The 17,650-nt window shown below is 37.5% G+C and overlaps 4 protein-coding genes across 9 annotated transcripts; all 4 read left to right on the forward strand.

Annotated features, from left to right (window-relative positions):
• Nucleotides 1–1,357: 1,357 nt before the first annotated feature.
• LOC119985425 (RNA-binding KH domain-containing protein RCF3) lies at nucleotides 1,358–6,790 on the forward strand. Its single transcript, XM_038829730.1, has 8 exons — nucleotides 1,358–2,320; nucleotides 4,023–4,502; nucleotides 4,593–4,841; nucleotides 5,233–5,490; nucleotides 5,839–5,918; nucleotides 6,036–6,144; nucleotides 6,218–6,344; nucleotides 6,421–6,790. Exons 1-8 carry the CDS (start codon nucleotides 1,667–1,669, stop codon nucleotides 6,441–6,443), a joined length of 1,980 nt encoding a protein of 659 aa, XP_038685658.1. The 5' UTR covers nucleotides 1,358–1,666; the 3' UTR covers nucleotides 6,444–6,790.
• A 535-nt stretch (nucleotides 6,791–7,325) lies between these two features.
• LOC119985428 (50S ribosomal protein L9) lies at nucleotides 7,326–10,375 on the forward strand. 2 transcript variants are annotated; one of them, XM_038829733.1, is made up of 6 exons: nucleotides 7,326–7,599; nucleotides 7,702–7,872; nucleotides 7,960–8,094; nucleotides 8,570–8,677; nucleotides 9,231–9,335; nucleotides 9,988–10,375. In XM_038829733.1, exons 2-6 carry the CDS (start codon nucleotides 7,729–7,731, stop codon nucleotides 10,150–10,152), a joined length of 657 nt encoding a protein of 218 aa, XP_038685661.1. In that variant the 5' UTR covers nucleotides 7,326–7,599; nucleotides 7,702–7,728; the 3' UTR covers nucleotides 10,153–10,375. The 2 variants fall into 2 exon arrangements, with proteins under 2 accessions (XP_038685661.1, XP_038685662.1); XM_038829734.1 differs by having other exon boundaries at nucleotides 7,326–7,872.
• Nucleotides 10,376–10,566: 191 nt separating this feature from the next.
• LOC119985426 (nephrocystin-3) lies at nucleotides 10,567–14,864 on the forward strand. 2 transcript variants are annotated; one of them, XM_038829731.1, is made up of 8 exons: nucleotides 10,567–11,139; nucleotides 11,263–11,536; nucleotides 11,745–11,895; nucleotides 12,550–12,772; nucleotides 12,857–12,948; nucleotides 13,212–13,347; nucleotides 13,835–14,166; nucleotides 14,391–14,864. In XM_038829731.1, the coding sequence occupies exons 1-8, from the start codon at nucleotides 10,919–10,921 to the stop codon at nucleotides 14,639–14,641; spliced, it is 1,680 nt and encodes a 559-aa protein (XP_038685659.1). In that variant the 5' UTR covers nucleotides 10,567–10,918; the 3' UTR covers nucleotides 14,642–14,864. The 2 variants fall into 2 exon arrangements, with proteins under 2 accessions (XP_038685659.1, XP_038685660.1); XM_038829732.1 differs by having other exon boundaries at nucleotides 10,999–11,139; nucleotides 11,231–11,536.
• Nucleotides 14,865–15,555: 691 nt separating this feature from the next.
• Nucleotides 15,556–17,648, forward strand: LOC119985264 (protein PLASTID TRANSCRIPTIONALLY ACTIVE 7). Of its 4 annotated transcripts, none has more exons than XM_038829505.1 (4): nucleotides 15,563–15,684; nucleotides 15,779–15,835; nucleotides 15,911–15,973; nucleotides 17,164–17,648. In XM_038829505.1, exons 1-4 carry the CDS (start codon nucleotides 15,640–15,642, stop codon nucleotides 17,497–17,499), a joined length of 501 nt encoding a protein of 166 aa, XP_038685433.1. In that variant the 5' UTR covers nucleotides 15,563–15,639; the 3' UTR covers nucleotides 17,500–17,648. The 4 variants fall into 4 exon arrangements, with proteins under 4 accessions (XP_038685435.1, XP_038685434.1, XP_038685433.1 ...); XM_038829504.1 differs by having other exon boundaries at nucleotides 15,568–15,684; nucleotides 15,761–15,835; XM_038829507.1 differs by lacking the exon at nucleotides 15,911–15,973 and having other exon boundaries at nucleotides 15,556–15,684.
• The last annotated feature ends 2 nt before the right edge of the window (nucleotides 17,649–17,650 follow it).

A 17,650-nucleotide genomic window follows, 5' to 3' on the forward strand; every position in this document is an offset into this window, starting at 1 on the left:
TCTCTTTCGTTTTTTTTTTAATTTCAGAGTCCAGTTTATGAGCTTCTAGCATAGGTGGCTTTTAGTTTTATTTTAATTTGTATATGTGGCAGCCACTTGAGCATTTTTGACCAAAAATTAAATTAATGTCATATCAACAGAAACCTGCCCAAATTAGATTAGGGTTGTTATTGGTACAATTATTGTTACCAAACACTGAATATAGTTATCATACCGATCTTTTTGATAACTAAAAAAATGTTACCGTTTCCGTTACCAGAAGTGTCGGTATACCGATAGTTGGTAACAATAAGACGGTAATTAGTAAATTTACCAATGAATATAACATGTTTCAGGGAAAATGTGCTAATTCTAAAAAACAATAAAATCTGTTTACCAATTCTACCAAATCCACATCCACTTAATTCCACATATATAATTATATATGATAATCCACATCCACATTACATATAATCCACTTCCAGAGAAATATAAGTAAAACATCACAATAAGTAAATTGTTATAATGGATCTCAAAGTTTACATAAGAATAAGATTAACTGATTAAGTTATAAGTTATAACCCTAAAATTAATTAATCAATGGTTTAGATTATAGGATATGAATAATCTAATGGTCATAATTAAATAAAACTAATAATAAAACTAATACTAATATATATTTAATATATATGCCGGTAATCAGGAAATTTACTGATTTTGAATTTTGCTTACCGTTACCGTTATCAATTGCGGCGGTAAATTTACTATACCGAAGTATTGGTAACAGTATACCAGTCTTCTACGATTTTTGGTAACCAATACATTAGTAACGGTATACCAATGAATAATTTACCATACCAATAACAACCCTAAATTAGATTGATATATGGCCAAGTACTTAAAAAGTCTCGTTTTAGAAAAATGAGTTATGACTTTGTAATAAAAAATCGTTGGATGTCAAAAATGAACAAACTCTATCTTTCGATAATGAAAAATATAATTAACCCAAATATTTGTCATTTTTTTTAAATAAGAAATTTGATTTTCCACGTTTTTAGTTGTTAGGCCTTATTGATAAAAAAAATTAAATTTATTTTTTAATGCCACCTAGACAAATTGATTGCTCGAAAGAGTCAAAAATTGTCCGAGTGATCAAAGTATAATAAATTTATGTTATGACTGATTTGGAACGTTTGATCTTCGAGTGTCAAGATGAAAAGTCTTTTTCGGTAACAAAAATTTACTTAATCCGAATTTTGAACTTTACAGTATACTGTCACTGTCGAAGTTACCCGCAAGACAACTGCGAGGAAACGCGGTCGTTTCAAACTGATCCTAAGAAGTCCATTGCACTTGGCACAGCAAAGAAAGTAGAGTAGATCTGTCCACACTTCCATCCATAGAGACGAGACAGAAACTTTGCTTATAAATTGCAGTTGTCCATAACCAGACCAGAAGAAGCATGTGATTCCCACTTCTCTTTAACTTCGGGAGTTGCATTGTCTTTCACTTTCCAGAGAATCAATAAGCGGAACCGGAAGAAATGAACACAACGAACACCGACATTCGAACACAGGAATTTCAAAAACCCTAGACCTTGAGAAGCAGCTTCAGTGTCCAAGTAAAAGGAACTAATCTAGAACATTGACGTAAAGGGCGGGACGAAATTGTGAAGATTTTGAATTTCATGGACAGATCTAGATCTAAACGGAACTATTACTACGACCAGGAGTATGATGCCGACGTGGGTAGGACCAAACCCAGGTACAACAACCACTATACGGGACCGGCGGCTAATAACCACCGCCGTGTTCGGCAGTCGAAACCCCAGGACTCTCCCCTCACCGTGACTACGAGCTACCGAATTCTTTGCCACGACATGAAGGCAGGGGGCGTGATCGGGAAGTCTGGGAGCATCATCAAGTCGATAAGGCAGCATACCGGTGCCTGGATCAACGTACACGAATTGATGCCCGGCGATGAGGAGCGAATCATTGAGATTTCCGATACGCGCCGACGGGACCCGGACGGGAGAATGCCGTCATTTTCTCCAGCACAGGAAGCTCTGCTTCTGATTCACGAGAGGATATTGGAGAGTGACGCGCAATTCCCGGGGGTTGGGTATGGTGGGAACGAGGAGGAGGAGTACGGAGGAGGAGGAGGGAATGCTAATCGAGTGGCCTCGAGGCTGGTGGTGTCGAGGATGCATGTGGGTTGCTTGTTGGGGAAGGGAGGGAAGATAATTGAGCAAATGAGGATGGAGACAAAGACCCAGATTAGGATTCTGCCTAGAGATCACACCCTGCCGCGTTGTGTTTCCGTGTCCGAGGAGATTGTTCAGGTTGGATAAACAAAATGAACTGAGACTTTTGAAACTGTTTTGGTATTATTTGCTGAGAATGTTGGTGCATGCAGTTTTAAGTGAAAATCTTGATTGGAACTTTGGGAGTTATTGCATTGCTGAAAACTCTATGTTTCTTTAAATGCATTGAGTTCATGAAGTAAATTTGCGGTTAAATGTGGTGAACTGAGTTGACATTCAGAAAATTAAAGATGAAAGGAGACTGTGAGTTACAACTTACGAGAGATGAAACTGAATTGCTTTGAATAATTTGTTTCATGAAGGATCATTGATTCTGTTATGGAGATGAAACCATGGATAGATTTTTTGTCAATGATATTGATTCCATGACTTCATGGCTGATAGAATGGTTATGCATTAGCTCCAAGTGGAACACAGGCTTATGCTGTGTTTCTAATGGCGTCTCTGATTCATTGATAAGGGGCCACCGGCTCAATTGCCATTAAGATAATTAAACCACGGGAGATTGGTTTTGCTAACCTAAAATCTGTATCGCCATAGAAATACTGTTGATACTTGTCTGTCAAGAGTTGAACACAACAAGTTTATGAGTCTCATATTGTCCTATATTATATTGTTTGGGAAGGTTAAATTGGCATGTCAATGGCTTCATTGGGGAGTCTGATTTTGAAAAAACCCTTAATTTGCTTACAACACTATACTGAAAATAGGCATAAGGTTCTCTGTATGCATGTGCAATCTGGGTGCATTAGGTTATGCTCATAACATACATATTAGGCAGTTACGGATGCCTACGATAGCACTTTTTGTCTTGTGATGCTATCATGTTCTTAATTTGGTTGAAGTCGTCATATTATTCATACCCGATGGCTATGACGCTAGTAGTTTGCTATGATTGTGTCCTAAATAGGCCTTATGAGATCTGAGTGTGTATATGTATTATTTTTTTTAATGGGAGTGTGTATGTATTATACTCTTATATTATTGATAAAAAATTTCTTAGTTAAGTTTATGTCGAATTGGACACTATTTCAATTCAATTTGATGTTGCGTGTTCTCACTTGTGGTGCTCTTGCTGACTATAATCCATTGGTTATCATAGACATCTTGCTTCAGAGCTATAGAAGCTAGCATCTAACATTTCTGAACTTTTAAGCTATGTTATGCCTTCTTTGAGTTTATACATCTTACTCTTACAGAATTCTACTAGAGATAGATTCATTTTCAATTCCTGCCAATCATGTACGATAGATATGGTTATGAATATTCAGTAAATAGCATGGAGTAAAAAACTTGTTGGGGTATAACATTCTGTTCAATCAGTCAGTTCCTGTAGTTTTCTTTTCTGAATGATTCTCTCTGTAATATTGCATAGATTCCCTTATCCCAAGAAAAGCAAAGAAAACAAAAGCATAGATTCCATTGTTCTGGATCTTTCATTCGTGCCCATAGATGGTTCTTCATTTGTGCATCTGAAAGGTGTAGTACTACATGGCTGAGAATGTTTTATCATAGCTAGTATTTGTGAGAGCAATTTAGTTACCCTGCAAGACTACAATTTGCATGCATAAGAGTTGAAAGCTTTAAATCATTATCAAGAAATGTATGGTTTTTTTCCCCTTTCCTTTGGGTAAAAATGTTTGACGTTGCATAAGATTATTGCCTTTTACTTTATATTTTTATTTTGTTGCTCAGATAAATAGTTGATTCTCCCCACCAGGTTGTAGGTGATATGAATGCTGTGAAGAATGCCATAGAAATTATTTCATCACGCTTGCGAGAGAGTCAACATCGTGACCGCAGTAATTTCCATGGACGAATACATTCTCCTGAGCGAATGTTCCCTCCTGATGATGACTACATTCCTCATATTAATAATGCAGCACGGCGGTCATCCATGGATGGGCCCCCTTTTGGATCACGATTATCTGCTGCCGGTTATAGAAGTAATAATTATGACCATCGTCCATCTGGTTATGCGATTGAATCCGGGGCTGCTTCAGTTGCTGCTAATGCACAGACCTTTTATGGTGAGGACTTGGTGTTTAGAATTCTCTGTCCTATTGATAAGGTTGATAGAGTTGTTGGAGAGACAGATGGTATAGTAGACTTACTTCAGAATGAAATTGGGGTGGATGTTAAGGTTGCTGATCTCGTGGCTGGGTCTGATGAACAGATAATTATCATTTCTTCTGAGGAGGTGCTTCTCTTTTTGTTCAATAGTGAAGTTGCTCTTTCTGTATGATTATTGGCTCTAACTTCATTTGTTGTACTTTTTATCTGGAACTAGGGTCCTGATGATGAACTCTTTCCTGCTCAAGAAGCTCTGTTGCATATCCAATCGCGCATTGTTGATCTAGTTCCAGATAAAGACAATATCATTACAACTAGGTTGCTTGTTTCATCCAGTGAAGTTGGGTGTATAGAGGGGAGAGATGGATCATTGTCCGAGATGAAAAGATTAACTGGTGCAAACATACAAATTTTGCCAAGGGAAGAACTTCCTGGATGCGTCTCGGCAGTTGATGAACTTCTACAGGTTGGTCCACTACTCCACTTAACTTACCCACTGGCTTAAGGAGCTGGACATTTTAGATATTCGTAATTAAATGTAATTGACAATTCTTGTTTTGCCTAATTTAGAATGGTAAATCATGGCAGAATTCCCTCAATAGCCTGATTTTATGTAACTGAACAATTTTAAAGTGCAACTAGTTGTGCTATCATTGGCATAGGCTATCTTTATGCTGCTGTGTTTTTGGATTAGCACATTTCATCTTCAGTTGTAATTTTGGGTTTTGAAATGCTCATCACAAAAGTAATTAGCTCCAGACCTTGGTTCTAACCAGGACTTAATTTGAAGGCCATCTGGATAGGATGGACTCCAATTTTTTCGTGAGTTTCTAGATGGGATTTGACACTTCCTGCAGATTGTAGGAGAGATAAAAGCAGCCCGTGATGCTCTCGTTGAGGTGACATTAAGGCTACGGAGGGAGTTATACAAGGAGTTCTTTCAAAAGGATACAATTCCCCCAATTTCTGCACCAGGTCCTGTTGGGAGCACTTTAACAGTGGAGGCAGCTTCCCCAAATAACATAACTCCAGCTCATGAAGGTCTCACTGGTCGCGATATAGGTCCTACAACATATCAAAATATTCAAATCACGGCAACAGTTCAGTCATCAAAGGTTTTCCTTATACCTGATGCTTTTTTTTTCCTGTTAATGTTGGTCTGTCTTTTCCTTTTCCCCCAATTATTTTCTACTTGTTTATGTTTTCGATGCTTCAGTATGTAACCTCATTTCCATAGTTTGCTATATGGGAAACGAAACAGCCAGCCAAACTTTTTCTTGATCAGAATTGTGAAAATTGTTAAGTTAAACTTGTCAAATTAGGATCAAAATGGGAGCTTGAAAATGATCATGAACTCCTTTTGAGATCTGTTTGTATGTTTTAAACATAGACTACGCAATCTTAAAGTTCTTAGTCACTCTTGTTTTTTTCTAAGAAGTAAGAACTTAACCCTCATTTTGTAGGGAACTGGAGGATCTAGTGGTGAAACAGTGAAGCAGATCGAGACTGAACGCCGTGAAGATGCGCCAATCGCTGTGAATAGGTAATCAATCAGGCTTCATTTTACAGTACTCAGACCTGCTTTGCATTAAGATTTATAATGGAGAGATGTCGTGGGCAAAGTCGTGCTTATATTGTATTAGCTTCATCTTTCTGTCAGACTTCCTGGACCCCTTGTTACTAGGAGTACATTCGAAGTTGTCATACCAGATTATGCAGTTCCCAAGCTCATAACAAAATCCAAAAACAAGCTTGCACAGATCAGTGAGGTGAGACTACTTTGTGGTCCATTACCTGTTCAACCATTTTTCTTATCTAAATGCCCGCGAGTTTTGTGAACAGATATCGGGAGCCAATGTAACCGTGGTAGAAGATAGACCGGATGTGACACAAAAGATTATCAAAATATCTGGCACTCCAGAACAGGCAGAAAGAGCCCAAAGCTTGCTTCAAGGATATTTTTTGAGCAGTAAGTTTCTTTTTTCATTACATGTGTTGTTTCTGTGTAAGTTACAAGGCCGCTTGAACCATTTTCTCTGATCCAGTGCAAGAAGAAGATGGACCTTAAGCAAGCTTGAGAAATATGCAGCCCGGAACTCAAAGATGGCTACATAGTGACAACCTCATTCAGATTTTGGCTATCATCAGTTTTGTTAATGTATAATCCAGCCAATGCTGGAGCATTTTGCCCTTACATTATCAATGAAGTGTCTGTATGTGTTTCACCTTTACACCATTTCTAGATTACTGTCTTATCGCAACGGGTTCCGGTGTAAATGTGACATAAGGAACTCTCATCATGCTTTTTTGCTGTGTTTCGATTTTCCTGTATGAATATGGAATTGCTATCGGTTTGTTGTTTCCTGTCCTGTTGTTGTGTATGAGCAAATTCAGAATCTGAAATTGGTTTATGCAGCTAATGCATGTGGCAAAGTTCCATTACTGGATGTTTGTTTGAAAAGCTGTTAGAACAATTAGGGTTTCCCTTGTATTCGATTCATAGCATTTCGCATGCAACCCACATCCCTACTATTTTAACTCACAGATAGAATGAGGAATTATTTCATGGGCACTTAAAATCAAGATGTAACATGCGGAGGGACATATATTTTCATTGTTGTTTTGGAACACGTGACATCCAAAACAATGAAACTTTATTTGTCATTTCGTTTTTATACCTTCAAAAAATTATCCGCATTTTATGCTTTTATTTTAAAGTTCGCATAGAGGCATTCTTGAGCATAAATGATTGGGTCAAATCCTGTAAATTTTTTTCCATAAATTTTTTTTTATGAAAATATACTATTTTAAATATCCTCTCTAATTTGATATATAATATGTTTTTAATTAAAATATTTAATATAATATTATCGCGCTTTGGACCTTTGGTTGACGCCTAATTTTTACTTAAAATCATTTATTTTTTTTCTAGAAAAATATAAAATTCATAAAACTAAAAACCCTCCTTTCCTCTTGTTTATCACTCGTAAACCCTCGCTCGGCAAACCGCGATAACCTGCTAACAAGCCTACCACCGTCGTCACCGCGACACCACGTCGCTGGGACGCAAGCTCATCAGCGATCAGTCGAGACCACGTTCACAGACTACCAGCTACTGCCAATAATCAATCCAATTCTTCCTGCTTTTATCTCTTTTCTGCCACCCCTCCATTTCTGTAGATCTCACGGATCTCTTATCTCTTCCCTCCGCCCGCGTCTAAAAGGTTCTGTTTGTGATTCTCAATGTAGCATTTCTGCATGTTAATTTTAGCGCCACAAGAGAGTGACTTTGTAGAAGCTGAATTTGGGGTTCTGTTTTTGAATAGGATTTCAATCAAGAATTTAACAGTTAAATGGCTTACGTACAACACGGAAGAAATGCACTCCGGCAGATTTTTCAAGGCCAGAGGTTGAAGAGCTCGGATGGTGCCGTGCATCCCTTGTTTCATGCCTGTCAAGGCGTCAGATTCAGAAAGTTGGAGGTCATTTTGACGACAGTGAGTAGGCTATGAACTTAGTTGAAATGGGCTTTTGTGGGTTTTGAATTTTAGTCCTAATAATTGTTGGTTTGATAATATGTTTAGAGTATAGAGAAGCTTGGCAAAGCTGGAGAGACTGTGAAGGTTGCACCTGGGTATTTCCGCAATCACCTGATGCCCAAATTGCTCGCAGTCCCTAATATTGAGAAGTTTGCCTATCTCATCAAGGAGCAACGCAAGGTTATTATCATCTTTAGCATACATGTAATTGTTGATTTCTTAACTGTGAGAAATTTGTGTCTTTGATGAATTTAAGAAGAAACAATAAAACCAACATAGCCAGTTTCTCTGACTTTCCCTACCACTACCAGTCTTGCCATGCAGTTTGTTATTTGTTTAATTACAGTTAGTATACATTCAATCTTTTCTCTGCTGCTCCAACTTGTGGAAATGCATAGTCTCATGTGCCACAGATTGGGTCTTTAATGTTTTCTGTTTGGTGAGTTTTTACCACTCCAAAAAAACTTCTTTTGCTAATTTTTTTTTCTTATGTCCTTATTATGTTCATCTTGGTTTTGGCTACAGTAATTTATTATTCTTTTTGATATTGTTGTCTATTTCCCTATGAGAGTTTTTCGATCGAATTCCTGTCGTAACATATCAGTTTTACTTTCAAAGACACATCAACAATATACTTTTGAACCATGTTGATCAGATTTACCAACCTGTGGAAGTAGAAGAGGTTAAAGTAGTTAAAGAGACGAAGGAAGACAAGCTGAGAGAGTATGAAGTGGCAGCAAAGCGACTAGATAATTCACGGGTGGTTCGTTTTCTATCATTGTTACCCTTTAATCGTTGAAGACACTAATACAATAGCATGCTTACAGCCTTACAATGACACAAATATGTGTCTGCATCATCATCCTCAAAGGCTTATCGCAAACCATGTTGGGATCGGTGAATCTAGATGAGAAATATATGTCTCTACATACATTCAAAAATGTACATTAATGTGCTCACAAACTAACATTTGTCCAAGCTTCGCAAAGTGTTAAAACTGCTACATAGGTCACAAGTAAAAACCACATGCAATGCAGGGGCAAGGCTAAGTACATCTGCAGTCCCCCAATGCATCCATCACTGTGGGAGCTTCGTGCACTAGCTATTGTCTCCTTTTATCCATGCATGTTTGTGCACATACATGTGTTTCTTTTCCCTGTCTCCTGATTACAGCATGTGAACATGGAAATTCACCTAGCCAGTTAGACATAAAAATTGATGTATAGACAAATTTTCTTAGAAGTTTGTTGAAGCTTAAATATATGTCACTTTAATGTTGATACTGAGGTGGGCTGATTCATGCCACATTATTCTAGGTATTGAGGAGATTCATCAATAAAGAAAAGTTTCGTGCTCGTGCAACAAAAGATGAGCCCATAGAGGTGCTTGTTCCGGTGACAAAAGAGGAGCTCGTTGGAGAGGTATGTTAAGCTTCATCAATATTTTATCTTTTGGTTAGTATTTATATGGAAGGAAACCTTGCAAACGATCAGTCAGATGATGATGGTTTTTAAGCACCTTCCAGCTAGATTACCAGCATAGCTGTAGTAGTTATAAAGGAATCTGCATCTCCCATTTTTTTGACCTGCCATCAAAGTCATTAATTATACTTAACTATGCTGTGATTTGTCAAAACCCTTGTTTTCTAGTCTTATTGTTGGTAGTGGGGGGAACTTGTGAAGGGAAAACTGTGGACTGTTAATTATCTAGGATGATATTTTGGATATATGAGTTTGAGCTTGATTTTCTATTTTTCTTAAAAATAATTTCAGGTGAGAGTTTTCTTAGGTAATGCTTTGTAAGAGAAATTAGATGTGGGTTTGGGTTGACCATCGAATTTCAAGGTTCTGCAAGACTGAGTGATTTCATTCATATTGGTTGATTTCCATTGCTTACCATCCAAGGCTGTGAATCGCCCTCTAAATGGATCGGTGGTGGTGATGATTGATTGAGGAAAACCCTTGGCCATAAATCACACTCTCACCACCATATATCTTTTGCTCTCTTTTAGCCATAAAATTAGAGTTATATGCACGTGCACTCTTACAGTTGCTGATTTCTGCATGATTTCAGGTGGCCAGACAGCTCTCTGTGCAGATTGACCCTCAAAATTTGCATCTTCCATCACCTCTGTCCAAGTTTGGGGAGTATGAGGTGCCACTTCGCTTGCCCAAGTCCATTCCTCTACCTGAGGGAAAGGTTCAGTGGACTCTCAAAGTTAAAATCAGGGGTAAATAAATGGTGCCAGACTGAAGAAAATTTTTCTATGGACGAACTTAAACCACTGAAGAATGACTGTTTGACCCAATACTAGATTGATAATCCTTTGGGTTTTTTATATTTCAATATGATTGTAGTTTTCTATTCTGACTTTCCAAATAAAACGGCTTTCTTTCTGAAAATTTCTTTTTTGCCTTGTGTAATGAATTTGATTAATAGGGAAGACTAGCCATTTATGTTACTGCGTGGTTTACTGGAAATAAGAACAGGCTTGCATCTTAATTAGCCCAAGGCTGGTGGTCGGCCCAAGTCGTCTTGGACCTCACTGAATAGTGAATTCTTCTGTAGCCCAATGCTTATAGCCCAACTGTGGCCCAATACTTAAGTTTTCCTTAACAGCCCAAGAAAACTAGGGCTTGGACGCGCGTATTCTTTCAAAAGGCCAACCCTAACCGGGCGAAAAAGACGAAAGAGATCAAAAAATGGCTTCTTCCTGCAACATCCGATTCGTTCACTGCTGATTGATTCTATAGCAGCAGCTTCTTCTATTCCAGCTGCCTATTCAATAGCAATTGATCGGAAAGGAAGGTCAGGGAGGAGCAAACAGGATTTATACCGATAATCGTGTTGAATTGAATGTGCCAAAATTCTCTGCTAAAGATTGTTTTCTGTTGGCTTATCTGCTGTTCCCAATCTTGCAATTTCCCAATTCATCCACCAAATCCGTAACAAGTTCCCTCCGAATTTGACCTTCCTTCAAAGATTCAACTTTCTGAACATTTCGATGAGTCAAGTGTGTACATCTTTGCTTTCGTACCAGGCACAGCTTTCAAGTTGTGTAAAAAGGCAGAGTTTCAACTTCAAGCTTCATATGATACCCAATAAAGCCATCGGCTTTCGCAGTATGCCGAAACGTTGTTCCTTTGTCCAATCATTCAAAGCACATATGCCATGCCGAGAAAATCATGGTGCTTATGATCTTTCAGCATCAAATTCCTTTCAGAGGTAGGGCTTTAGAATCACCTATTGTTTGCATCCTTCACTATATATATTAATTAATCGCTGATGTATTCCGTTTATTTTTTTACTTTACTAGAGAAATCACTGCAAAGTATCTGCAATTAGCAGGTCTAAAGCATTGTTTGGCCACTCAGATGAGCCTTGGGATGGTGATAAAGATTTTGAGAGACAGTTGCAGGAGTTATTTGATGAAGTTAAAACTGTGATTAAGATGGGCAACAAAAATGATGCTGTAGACCTACTTCAAGCGAATTTTGAAGCTGTTAAGGAACAAATGAGTGCAGGTGATAAAGGCATGGAAGAAGCTGCTATTCTTGATGTTATAGCTTTGGGGTACATGGCTATTGGAGACTTTGAGATTGTTGAATCCATACTGGATATGGTATTTCCTTTACCTTTATATTTGTTATATAGTTGGTTATTTGGTTGTAATAGCTTCTTATGGTGTAGTTTGTTGATCTACCACTTGGAAGTGACTGCATGTAATTCTATAAACTTATAAGTAATTTTGCTTCTATTTTATGAGCAGATATATTTTCTGAAGATCTTCTTGTTCCTTTTTTTTCCTCCTCTTTGTTTGTATTGGTCAGTTAAGTGAGATTGTCGATTGTCTTGAAGATGACGAACTCCTACTGGATTCAGTTCTTATCCACATGGCAAGCATGTATTCAACTTTGGGGAATTTGGAGAAATCCATGCTTATGTATCAAAGGGTTACAAACATTCTAGAGAGAAAATACGGTAAGTGCTGTCCCGGATTCTAAATATTTGTGTGGACTTCATTATGTGCATTTTTGAGTATAAATGTTGTGGCATTAGAATTTTTATTTTATTTACTTATTTCTTTTTTGCAAATGAATTGAAAGAAAATTGAATTATGTATTCAGTATTTCAGTTGAGTGCTTTGTGCCTGTGGAAGTTTTTCCAGATGACTAATCTTACCTGCCATCTGATTGATCTTTGTTGCTTTCGCAATTTGAAAACCCGGTATGGAAGCTGGATATATGTGATAACATTGTGCTTGCAATGATGCAATTCTGAAGTTTTTAAAAAGGCAGCTATCAGCTTTGTTGTTTCATCAGACCTATGCCGTTTACATTCTTGGCTTGCTGATTGGCTGTGTATTGGGATTTCGGGATTGCTTTTGAAACAGTTCCAACTTCCTGGATTTTCCAAAGTTTATGGCGAAAGACAAAAAATGAGAAGAATTTTCTGCTTTCTTTTGCCTGTCGTGTTTTGATATGAGTCATGTGATTCTGGTGGCATTGTTGCTCAGAGATATGAGATACAAAAAAATGTCCAGGGTATTGTGAAATAAACATTTTGTTGCTTTTTAATAAGGTGATGGAATGAAATGCAAGAAATCAAAAGTTGATTTAATAAAATGTCTTGTAGGGAAAAATAGTACTTTTCTAGTTACTCCACTCATGGGGATAGCGAAGGTTCTGGGTTCTACTGGAAGAGCCATAAAAGCTGAGGAAATGTACCATCGTACCATAACTATTATGGAATCAAACAGAGGTGTTGAAAGTGAAGATTTGGTGGTACCTCTGTATGGGCTTGGCAATCTTCTGATAAAGGAAGGAAAAACCATGGATGCAGAAAGTCCTTTTATCAGGTTTCTTGTCTTTCATCAGTTTATTGATAAAGTTGTTGAGAGTATCAGTTCCTTTATTAACTTTTACATCATATTCTCATTTAGAATACTAAACATTTATACGAAGTTGTACGGAGAAAATGATGGAAGAGTTGGGATGGCTATGTGCTCCCTAGCGCATGCAAAATGTGCTAAAGGTATGCATCTCTATTTTTTTGTGCAGAGATGTTACGCATTGTGAGGCTAGATGAAAAATGTTAGGGAATTAGGCAAAAAGAATATCAGATTGAATTGTCTTGTTTTGAATGGAAAACATTGATGACAACTATGGTATTACATAATATGGAGTTTTAGAGGCTTTTAACAACTTGTTTTGAATGCCTCACAGTCTTCTTAATGAATCACTTAATATGTTCTCGAAGTCTAAATTCTTGACGTTGAAGTGAAAATTTCTTTACAGGGAAGGCAGATGAAGCCATAGTCTTGTATCAAAGAGCGATTCAGGTCATCATGGACTCCAATTATATGGCTTTAGATGACAGCGCTATGGAGAAAATGAGGATAGATTTGGCAGAATTACTTCATGCTGTTGGAAGGTAAAGACACGGTGTGGGTTCTGCAAATAGTATTCCAGTGTTTTTTTTTGGTTATTCAGCAGCACTGTTTTACCAGTATGAAGCTCTCCAATAGGCTGAGAAAAATCAGATATTCATAAGTTCCCTAATGAATTATCTTTATTATACCGACGAAAGTGCTTGAGACACTTTGAGCTTAAAAGGCATAATTCTCCTTGTTTTTGTGTTGTGAACTTTTGATAAGTGCTTTTAAAAGAGCAATATTTTCATTATTCTTGGTCACAATATTGAATAGAGTCTGCATTTTCTCTTAAAGGTCTTGAGATATGGCAATGGTTATATCTAGAATTGCATTGTTGGATCATGGATTGATGGGACTATCTGTAGAATGACTACTGTGCTGAAATTTCACTGATTAACTGAACGTTGAAACTGTCTAACATTGTTTGATGGTATTGCAATGTGGAGAATTCAGAATTACAGATCATTTTAATTTTGTTGGTCGTAGGGTAAAAGAAGGCCGGAAGCTACTGGAGGAATGCTTGTTGATCATGGAGCAGTATAAAGGGAAAGGGCACCCCAACTTAGTTACACCCCTTCTTAATCTTGCCACCTCCTACTCACAATCAAGAAACTTTGTCGAGGCTGAGCGCTTGCTGAGGACGAGTTTGGATATTATGACAAGAAATGTGGGACCTGATGATCAGTCCATCTCATTCCCAATGTTAAGTCTGGCAGTCAATCTATTTCATCTAAATCGGAATGAGGAGGCTGAGCAACTCGCACTAGAGGTTTTGCGCATTCGTGAGGAGGCATTCGGAAAAGATTCTCTACCTGTTGGTAAGGTTACACTCTTTTTTGTTTTCATTATAAATACCCGGTTCATCTGATCCATAGTCCATACAAACAAAGAAGATGAAAGGAAATTTTTTTGTTTACCATCCCATGGTAGTCATTCTGAAGATCTGAAAAGACGTTGGAAAAATATTGAACTTGATGATTTTGATAAAGTTTTCCGAGTTTGATATTGTGCGCTTATGATGTTTTCCGGATTTCTATGGCAGGGGAGGCTCTGGACTGTCTAGCATCAATTAAAACCAGATTAGGGAGAGACGACGATGAGTTACTGGCTCTGCTCAAAAGGGTTTTGAGGATCCAAGAGAGAGAGTTTGGCCGTGACGGTGAGGAGGTAATGGAAACCATTAAAAAAGTTGTATTTTACTTGGACAAATTAGGCAGAAAAGATGAAAAACTTCCGCTGCAGAGGAGATTGTCTATGCTTAGAATGAAACACAAGCAGAAGGTTCATTACTGATGGTTAGCTGTGATTTTTGTCTTCTATGCGCCGTCTCCTATGTACCATAGGTTCCTCTTGCCCTTCAGAGCATCCCTGATTCGAATTCTATATACCATTCCTATGCCTATATCGGCACCGACTGCTGAGCGTGTTTTGATAAAGATGAAGAAGCAATCTTCATTGCAGGATGATCAAAACTTCAAATAATGATAAGGAAGAGCAACGAAAACCATTATAGAAAGTGAAATTTACTGCCTTTTTTTCTGGGTCATTCGTGTTTATATGAAATTGACTGTCATATGAGCTTAAAACCTTTGATCTATAGGTAGTACCAAGTACCAACAATGCAAGCTTGGGAGAGATGGTTGATCCAATCCATTTTATCATAATCGCTTATGTACATTGGGGATTGCAACTCCACTTATTTCCCTAGTCACGGAGGAGTTTTTCTCTGACGATTGTTTTCTGAGGACTTACTTTTGGATATTGATTTTTGCAAAGTTTGTCTTTTTTTTTTACAACTTTTCAAGTAGTCTATTATTATTATTTTTTTTGTTAAAATAAAAATGTCTCACGTGGAAAATTGTGTGGAAAAAAAATATTTTATAAACGAGTAAATAACTCTATAAATGGATGTATCACGAACTAGAAAATAGAAAGATTTCGTCACCACTTTCTCAAAAAATCATTAGATATGAATATATAAAATACTTGTGATTGAATTGGTGAAACAAAGAAAATATTATCGAACTCTTCTCAATTGTAGATGGACAAAATCGTGCTGACTTAAGGCTCAAAACGGACAATAACTCCTTGACGAATTATTTGGGTTGAATTACCGTAACGTTTCAATTGGGAAATGCATGTTTGCAAGTTAAGACATTGTTATGGGCGACTCGAATCGGGTCATGGGCTCAGAGCCGTACCTGTTATACGGGCACCCGGTGCATATGGGTATTTGTGAGATCCTTGCTGGATAGGGATCAGAGTCTTGTTCCTACAAGACACTCGTAGCCATGGCACTCTCCGCGCTTCCCTTCTCTTTCTCTTCTGTTTCATCTGTAAATTCATTCTCTGTCTCTCTCATAATATGTTTGTTTCGTAGGAAAGTAACTTTTGTTTATGAGTTAAATGTAGTTGCGCTCATCATTGCAGAGGACGGAGCTGAAAGCTGGAAATTCATGGAATTCGACCTTTAGTACCAAGTCTCAGGTCAATTTTTCGAAAACTATTACTGGCTACTGCTCTAAATTCAGACTATAATATGCCTTTTATGATCATGATCAGCCAATAGTGTCCCAATCGCCGAACAACAGTTCAGGTCGGAGAGTTTGGCGCCGACGAAAATTGGTAATTTTGTACAGTAATTAGTAATTATCATATTCCTATTCTATTGCTGAATCTATTAAGTGAAGATATAGTTGGGAATCCAATCATCTTTTGAAAGTAATTGTGCTCCCTTTCTTTATCAAATTCGAGAGTTAAAAGTGTATGTTGACTGTTTTAATCCTGTTTAGTAGCTAACCTTCTTAGTTCTTATTTGATTGAGATGAATGCGGCTATTGCTTCTAGAGAAAATTTGAGGATATTATATCTGGGGTTTTGTAAGAGTGAATTGCTTTGAGACTCAATTCTTCACTGTTTGATATAGCGTTACTCCCTCTTTATATATTTCTGTATTAGGCTAAATGGGTATTCTGTATTAGGCTAAATGGCTAGGGCAAAGATAGCATATTTTTTGAGATTTTTCTAGGAATTGGAATTTGGAATTGGGTTTTAGTGTTTTACTCTTTTAAATAGTTAGTAATACTGGTTTTGCTATGAATGCAAAACCTGTGTTTGATATAGAGTATGTTTTTGTTTTAGATTAGTGACACAATTAATCTATCTTCTATGTATGTAGACATTCTAACAAGCTATGTAAAGTTGTGCTCGAATCCTTTTTTCTTTGAATTGATTGCTTTTGGTTGCAAGTGCACTTGCATCTCATCTTTACTTGAGGTGTCTTTCATTTTTCTTTCCAGTGGGGTACATCACTTTCTTTTTTCAATATTTGTCTCTCCACAATGAATGGAGAAAACAAATACATGTAGTGGATTCCTGTTGATTTTCTCATAGACTCGTGTAGCCGTCTCCAATTTCAGGACAAAGGCTCGAATGATGATGATGATGATTTTGAATATACATAGGGGAGGAGTTAAAGTCCTTGTTTAAGGAGGACAACTTATATCGTGTGATTGTCAGGCATATTCTGAACAATTTTGTAATCCAGTGAAAAACATGGCATGGCAATTTCTCGTGATATCAGTTGTGATGCTTTTGTATAGTTTGGATAACTAGTAATCTTTTGGGGAGGATAGTTGGGTTTGCATCTTAGGTCTGGTCTTTAATCTTTTTTGTTAAGAGCTGACTTGAGGATGGCAGAATGTTCATCTTTATTGTGTATCTGTGAACTGCCAACGTTTATTCTGATATTAATGCTATGTTAATCTTTGTTCAAACATGTTCAAACTAATGCTATGTTAATCTTTGTTTTTTAGACAAAGAAAGATGACATGCGAAAGTACAGAATGGAGCGAACACCTTTCCTCGAGGAGCAAGTGAGGGTGATAAATGAAAGAGGAGGACTCATGTCAATGGATATCGAGAGGCTGTTACTATCGGAGGATAATCGATTTGACTTTGTGAATGAGGTGGCGGCCGAGGCCATTTCTTATGTTGAAAGCAACCGGGACGAGTATGGAGGTACAAAGAAGGCAATCCTTCATGTTCTGAGCAACCGAATGAATGATGCTGGGTTTTCCCGGCCTGAAGCATATGCAGAATCCGATCCTTTCAAGCCTGGCCCTGGTTATTTGAAGGAAGAACTCACATAACAAAAGTCTGATATGAAAAATTAAATGTTGTTAGTCTCTCAATGATGGTGTATTAACATTACCTTTCCCTTTTCGTTCATGTACGTGGTTTTGTTCTAACAAATGCCCTTTCAGAGTTTCATGAAGTTAATCTTGAATCTTTCTAGATTTT

Source organism: Tripterygium wilfordii, chromosome 19 (genome assembly GCF_013401445.1).
Source record: "Tripterygium wilfordii isolate XIE 37 chromosome 19, ASM1340144v1, whole genome shotgun sequence".
NCBI classification, from domain to species: Eukaryota; Viridiplantae; Streptophyta; class Magnoliopsida; order Celastrales; family Celastraceae; genus Tripterygium; species Tripterygium wilfordii.

Excerpts from the sequence above, each read along its gene's own strand:
- LOC119985425 (XM_038829730.1), top strand. The coding sequence starts at position 1,667 with ATGGACAGATCTAGATCTAAACGGAACTATTACTACGACCAGGAGTAT. Across the intron at positions 2,321-4,022 it reads TGTCCGAGGAGATTGTTCAG|GTTGTAGGTGATATGAATGC; the intron begins GTTGGATAAACA and ends TCTCCCCACCAG. Across the intron at positions 4,503-4,592 it reads TTATCATTTCTTCTGAGGAG|GGTCCTGATGATGAACTCTT; the intron begins GTGCTTCTCTTT and ends ATCTGGAACTAG.
- LOC119985428 (XM_038829734.1), top strand. The coding sequence starts at position 7,729 with ATGGCTTACGTACAACACGGAAGAAATGCACTCCGGCAGATTTTTCAA. Across the intron at positions 7,873-7,959 it reads TGGAGGTCATTTTGACGACA|AGTATAGAGAAGCTTGGCAA; the intron begins GTGAGTAGGCTA and ends TAATATGTTTAG. Across the intron at positions 8,678-9,230 it reads GACTAGATAATTCACGGGTG|GTATTGAGGAGATTCATCAA; the intron begins GTTCGTTTTCTA and ends ACATTATTCTAG.
- LOC119985426 (XM_038829731.1), top strand. The coding sequence starts at position 10,919 with ATGAGTCAAGTGTGTACATCTTTGCTTTCGTACCAGGCACAGCTTTCA. Across the intron at positions 11,537-11,744 it reads TTGAATCCATACTGGATATG|TTAAGTGAGATTGTCGATTG; the intron begins GTATTTCCTTTA and ends TGTATTGGTCAG. Across the intron at positions 12,949-13,211 it reads GCATGCAAAATGTGCTAAAG|GGAAGGCAGATGAAGCCATA; the intron begins GTATGCATCTCT and ends ATTTCTTTACAG.
- LOC119985264 (XM_038829504.1), top strand. The coding sequence starts at position 15,640 with ATGGCACTCTCCGCGCTTCCCTTCTCTTTCTCTTCTGTTTCATCT. Across the intron at positions 15,685-15,760 it reads CTTTCTCTTCTGTTTCATCT|TTGCGCTCATCATTGCAGAG; the intron begins GTAAATTCATTC and ends AGTTAAATGTAG. Across the intron at positions 15,836-15,910 it reads CCTTTAGTACCAAGTCTCAG|CCAATAGTGTCCCAATCGCC; the intron begins GTCAATTTTTCG and ends GATCATGATCAG.